This window comes from Anarrhichthys ocellatus, unplaced genomic scaffold (assembly GCF_004355925.1).
Source record: "Anarrhichthys ocellatus isolate YVR2014 unplaced genomic scaffold, GSC_Weel_1.0 scaffold34, whole genome shotgun sequence".
NCBI classification, from domain to species: Eukaryota; Metazoa; Chordata; class Actinopteri; order Perciformes; family Anarhichadidae; genus Anarrhichthys; species Anarrhichthys ocellatus.
Genome location: NW_022280064.1, coordinates 522,663 through 529,270, shown reverse-complemented (window position 1 = coordinate 529,270; position 6,608 = coordinate 522,663). Strand labels below are relative to the sequence as shown.

The 6,608-nt window shown below is 44.0% G+C and overlaps 1 protein-coding gene across 2 annotated transcripts in view; it reads left to right on the top strand.

Moving 5' to 3' along the window:
• The window catches only part of nkain2 (sodium/potassium transporting ATPase interacting 2), a 71,045-nt gene that overhangs the window by 22,328 nt on the left and 42,109 nt on the right, over positions 1-6,608 (top strand). Inside the window, exon 1 of one of the 2 annotated variants that reach the window (XM_031866280.1) lies at positions 286-5,279. The exons of the other annotated variant lie outside the window; for it this stretch is intronic. Within the exon in view, the coding sequence (XP_031722140.1) occupies positions 5,253-5,279 (27 nt within the window). The 5' untranslated portion in view covers positions 286-5,252. Of the gene's footprint in view, positions 1-285; positions 5,280-6,608 lie in introns of those variants that run through there. 2 annotated transcript variants of the gene reach the window in all.

The window sequence follows — 6,608 nt, the reverse complement described above, 5'->3', positions numbered from 1 at the left end:
GAGGGAGGGAAGGAGGGTGGCGTGGGGTGAGAGGAGCATGGATGAGGAAGGAGAGATAATGGAAGCTGAGGCAAGAAGGAAAGAGAGAGAGAAAGGCTGATAGAAAAAGGAAGAGGAGAAGAGGAAAGGATGGAGGAAAAAGGGAAGGAGGGAGAGAGAAGAAAAGGGTTAAGACAAACTGACAAGCAAAAAGCAAGAGGAGAGAGGTTTTTCTTAAAAGAGAGACAAAGAAGCAAGAAGAGAGAAAGGGAGAGCCGAAGGGAGGGTTAAAAGATAAAGAAGGAGGGAAAAGCAGAGGAAGCCCAAACCATCAAGGAGCCAGGAGAGGAAAAGGAGAAGAGCAGAAATGTTGGCAAAAATTCTGTAACTCCTGACATCTGTTTAAAATCAGCTATCCAGTTCACTGCAAATTCTTTAATGTACAACCACGGGGCATAACAAGTTTTTTTTTTTACCCCTAACAGCTCCAAAATCCATCACCGACTTCTGAATAATGTATCAGGACTATAATTTGAAATTTAAAGAACCCCTCTCTCCTCCATCTCTGAACGAGTTATCTAATTCTAAAGAGGACCGTCCAACCCCGTTGTCTTCTCATCTCGTGTGCTTTCATCAAAAATCGGTCCAGTTAAGATCAAAGCGGCAGAGCAGATAAAACATATCGGGACAAATCCGAGCATTTCACACGTTCTACTTGCCTCTGATAATGTCAGCGCTGCTTTGGTCAGGCCAGATCAGATGGAAAAAGGCAATCCGACAGACTGATAGAGGAAGACGAGGCTTTCAATGGAAGACAAACAGTCTGGTGGTCGAGCTTTCCATCAAAGACATTAAATTGGCCACCGAAGACGAAGGCATATAAGGAGGAAGACAGTGGAAAGGGGGACAGGTGCATTTTTGCAGATGATGTATATGGCATTGATTATAATCAGTCGGTCAATGGTGGTAAATAACTGTAAGGAGCTTCTGCTGCAACCTGGAATTACTGCTAATGATATATTGAGCTTAGTATCAGCTTCAGGGCAGACACACACACACACACACACTGTCATACACACTGAAACACACACATGTTCTTGTTTGAGGCTGTCTAATGATATCAGATTGATAGTCTGCAGAGAGAGAATGTCCTCAAGCTCTCTGTGTGTGTAGGTGTGTGTGTGGATCTTTGTATCCATGTTTCCTCGCTTTTGTTTCGTGTGTGTGTGCTTAATTGTGTGTATTTGTATTTGTTGAGACTTGAATACATGTGGGTGTGTTGCTGTGTGTGTGTGCACCATTCAGATGCTATAAATAACCCTCCCTATTTTAAGTTCTACTTAGATCTGCTTTGACGAGCTCCAACTCACCTGATTGGGCGAATGAACCTGAACACGGAAGTTGATTGGTGTTAGGCTTCAGTGTGTCTCTTATGATACATTTTAAAGTCAAAAACTGAAACGTAAATCACAACTGAAATAAATACATGCAGAGACATGGGTTTTGTTTTGACAGTTATCTCTCTTTCCTTTATTAACTCTTTATTGAATTAAAAGGTGTATAATCAAGAGAACGAAATGCCACGGAGGGGTGAACAGCAGAAACTCTGAGGACCATTGTGACTGTCTAGCAGTAGCCCAGCTGGCAAACTTTACGAGCAGAAAAAAAACGTAACATCGCAATGGGTCTTTGTGAGAGGCTGTATAAGGACAGATAGTGCTAATGGCGCATAGCCAATGCTGTGTGGGCTTTAAGAAAAGAGGGAGGGACAATGTATTGTTTGAATGTTCGCGGGCTACGAGTCTAGATTCACAGTCAGTAGTGCATCTGTTAGCAACGCCTGCTTTCAAAAGTCGGTCAGCCACCGAGAGGACTGAATTTCAGACGCTGTTTCTACAAATGTGACCGAAAAAGGTTTTATCCCCTTTTGAAAGTCCAAATCACTGTCTTTGTCACCTGTCATTCACTTAAATTATAGTTTTATTAATTCTGGCCACTAAAGAACGAAAAGAAAAACAAAACATTCAAATGATACAATACAAATATTTCAAAACCAGGCCTTTTTTTTTCTTCTTAATTGTCGTTTTCCAGGCAAAGAGAGAGCAGCACCCAGCTGGCAGAAAACAAAAGAGCAACGGCTGAAATAGATAGAGACAGAGGGGTGGACAGTCACGGACAGAGAGGGGAGATGTGTTGAAATACCAAACTGATTAGCTGGTGTTTCTGACATTTAAATGCCACGTTTACATAAAGAAATATTTCCTGAGAATATTAATCACTGCAGTTAATTCACAAAGAGACGTGGAAGGGATCCCTGGGTGCCTGGAAGAGGAGTGAATACAGAGGGAACATTGGCAGAATGGTGCATTGTTGGTATCAATGGCAATGCCTCAAAAACAGGTGGTTCAAATGTTAGCTGAGTTATTATTATTATTAACCTTCTTTATGATCAGACGAAGGTATCTTGGTGACCTTCAAAGCCCAATGGTGTTCAACAAACATGATGGGACCAGCAATACATAAGAAGTACCATTTAGTTAATGGCTTTCATCCGAAGTACCGTAAAGTAGGAATGCAAACGTTGTCAACATACAGTCAGCAGGTTGTTTCAGCGTGAGACGGAACCTCTGACAACGTCATCTTCTAAGTCAATGGTCCGAACACGGCACAGCCCATTTAGTTAATGTGTGACATCACGGTGTCTACCTCGAAACATCTCCATCTCGAACCGCTGGGCTGAACCAACTTCTCCACATGGGGTGTTCCGATACTCCCTCAAGTGAGCAAGAAGCCGAATGTATGGCAGCACTGAAGTACTTCAAGCTGAGAATAAAAAACTACAAAAGGACACGAAGGAGAGAAGCAGAAGCAGTGACAGAACACAAGGGAATTCCCTCTGAGGCATTTCTGGTTAGGTAGACGAAAACTGATGTACGGTCCAATCCGTCTGTCTTTCCGATGACGTTCCATTTAAGTATGCCGGACATCCATTGGACTTGCGGTTACAATTTGTTCAGGTGCTCGGGCTTATCATTGCCCGCGGGCCAGCGGTTACTCATCACATTTCTAAGTAGCCTGTCTAGAGCTGTGGCATAGAGATGAGTGACCATAATGACAGCCTGCGAGTGCTCCTCCACCGCACAGCTTTCATCAACACGCTGCCATCTTGATCCATCTCGGTTGTTCCACACGACTTCAGCGTGCTTACAGGGTGCTGCTAGCTGGCTAACGCTGCCTCCATGCTCTCTTTCCATCTGTTGACAGCCGTGGCAGCCAGATATATAAAAGTGACATCATGACAGGCCAACAAAACGTGCAAAACAGATTAACCAAATGCGTGTCATCTGGACGGGGATCAATGAGCGGTGACAAGTGTTGGGTCAGAATGATTTGTTTAATATCAGATATTGGCTACACATGCTGCTGTAATTATGACTGATGTCCATCCAACTAAAATGACTTATGTTATTTTACATCGTATTTATTCAATTTATTGTTAAATGACATTTGTACACATCAAACCTACTTAATGTTGATAACTCATGGGTGCCATATCATTCAAAATGTTTACCATTGTAAATTTAGATATTTGTATTTTTAATTATGTCTTTGTTTATTGTCATGCACCAATCCCAAAGTATTGGTTGCATTCTGCAAGCACACCTTATAGATGCCAACAATTTCTACCCACTGTCCCTTTAAAAGGCTACAGCCAGCAGTTGGTTACACGGTTACAAAATCTGCCGCCACACATGTTTAATTCGTACAGAAAGCAAAGTGTAGAAATGACTAACTAGCTAACGAGCTGCTGGCTGCACCTTCATGTTTAACGGACAGGGTAGACTTGTTCTTGTCACGCTCCTTTAATTGATCGGCAGCCACAAAGTTACTTAGTTAGTTCCAGCCTAGAAACATTGGTACTTTCCCAGAGTCAGTTTTCAAACACCCACGTTATTTGAACCCCGTTGTGTTTTCCACTCTCACCTCAGCATGTAAAGCCACGTGATGACATTTTTCGGGCAATTTCAGATCTCAAAAAGGAGCGTAACACACAACTCTCTGGAGAGTTCAGCTAACTCATTCAAAGGTAACACATCAGCTGCATGAGTCCCAGGTATGCTACCACTGCTATAAGGTTTATGACCACAGCCTTAAGTAACTCTTGGAGTTGTGTGCAGTGCAGTCTATAGCTGAGTGACTATGGATATTACAGATATGAGTGAACAGCTGTGATGATAATGATGGGCCTGAGTGGGGAAATTGGATATTTAATGGAAAGGTTTTCACCTATGATCATCATTGTCTTTTTCCATACCCACCCTCCTTCTATCTCTCTTTCCGTCTCCTCTATTTGCTCTCCCTTTCCTTTTTTCCTTTCCTCTTCATCCTTTTATCTTTTTTCCCCCTCTCACTTTGCTCAGCCCATCCTCCCTGCCGTCTTTTCCTCTCTCTCTCTCTCCGAGCCCTAAGTAGCCACAAATGGTCCCTAATAGCCTCCAATGGAGATGAATTGATCGTTGCGTGATTCGAATCGATGGGAGATTGCTTTTGCTGAACACAGTGGGATACGGCGTGGGCACGCGGCCTTAATTAAGTTAACAGTAAACCACGATCGCTTTTGAGTTTTATTAGGAGAATAAAGTTTACGAGGAACACAGAGGCAGGTAACAAAAAAAAAGATGGTTTCAGAATGACGAGGAGAAAGAAATACATCACATGTGCCTCGATGTGTTTCTGATTAGTTGCTAGTGAGTCGTGATGCTCCCTGTCTGACTCATACAGTTGGTTGGATATTTCCTCACTTCCTCTGCCTGTTTCTTTGTTTCTCCACTCCATCCCTGCTGCTTTACATACCTCCTCTCCTCTCCTCTCCCGTTCCTTCCTCCAGCTTCTTCTTCTCGCTATCTATCTCATCCTATGCCCCGTCTGACCGCCTCTCCATCCCTCTCCCCTTTTCTGTCGTCTATAATGGGATGAGCGGCAGAATTTGATCAGCAGTTTTTTTTAAAGGTCACGGAACCAAGCAAAAACTCTCAGCCAAAAGCGCCGAGGGAACGAGGGATGGGAAGGATGAGACTGAGGAAGGGGGGAGGCGAGCGAGAGGGAGAGATAACAAGGCTGGCAGAGTGGAGGGTGTAGGGAGGGGAAGGAAGGAGAGCTGTCGAGAAGGAAACGCTGCATGAGGAGAAGACGGAAGGTGGAGACGTAAACAACCGAGAAGAAGGAGGTGAACGGAGAGACGGGAAGGTATAGCGCAGTAATGGAGGAAAGAGATGGAGCAATGGAAAGAAAAGAGGGAGGTGAGGTCATTTGCTGTTTTATGACACAACAGATGAATGCATATTAAATATGTAGGAGAGGAAAGAGAGCACTGGGGTGATGAGGAGAAACAGGAATGAAGAAGGAAATGAGAAGATTAGCAGAGAGAGAAGAAAGAGTGGGCGGGAGAGGGAAGAAGGGAAGGAGGGAGGAATCCAGGGACGATGAGAAGGCGACTCTCTCACCCACCACCACTCTCTCATCTCTTCCTCTATCCTCAGTGACTGTCAGATCTTATTCTCTCTCTTCCCTTCTCCAGTTTTAAGATAAAGGACACTAAGTCCCTCTGCAGTGTCTCATAATAATAATGGCCTTGTCTGGAGCAATACAAGTTCTTTGATATCATTCTATCAGTCATTATCAAATAGACCAAACTTATTACCAAACTCACGAAGACCCCCCCTCCCCCCCATCACACTCGTCTTCCTCCTGCCAGTCTGTTCCCCAAGTGTTTAAGTGTCTTTCTCGATCACTTCAGCAGCATGTCCGCGGCCTTTGTTCATCTTTTAATATTTTCCTTGCCACGACAAACCTATATTATTTTTGGCCCTATTATATGGGTAGGAGTCTCCAGTGAGTATAGTCTACAGGACAGTGATGGATGCACTGTGGATTTGTAGTGAGGCTCTCTGCTAACTACTACATTTGGAAAACTCATGAGCTCTATGCTAACAAATCAGTGGGTGGAATATACATCCTTGGTCCCTGAGGTATTCTGTGCTGGTTTTAGACAGATTGACAGACGGCGTCTTTTTCCTGTGTTTTGTGAAGCATAGACACACACACACACACACACACAAAAGATACTGTACTGTACATGTAGTCATAGACACATCAACTATATTCACAGCAGACTTGTGCACCGTTAATTTAGCTCTACAGGTAACTATGGAAGACCACTGCAGCTTTAGGAGAGACACAAAAAGGTCCTCAGTCAATACGTGCAACTCTAAATAATTGTCTCTGCAAAATCAACATATTAAGACTAATGTGCTGCATCCACAGGTGGATGCACAGTGTAGATAAACAAGCTGAATGTGAACACGGCTCTTCGCTTGTGCTTGAAGCAGCCGAACTGAAAGAAACATCTCTGTCGGCAGCATCAAAGCCTGTCACTGCAGATCCCAAAGGACCCGGCTAGCCCGCTTAGAGCTCCACCTGTACAGGCGCCGGCGCTTTCATCAGCTGCACATATCACAAAACAGACATATCTGCTAACATAGCTGCTGCTAGCGACTGCGCCGTCTGCAGCTCTCCATCTCTCTCTCTCTCTCCATCTCTCTCTCTCTCTCTCTCTCTCTCTCTCTCTC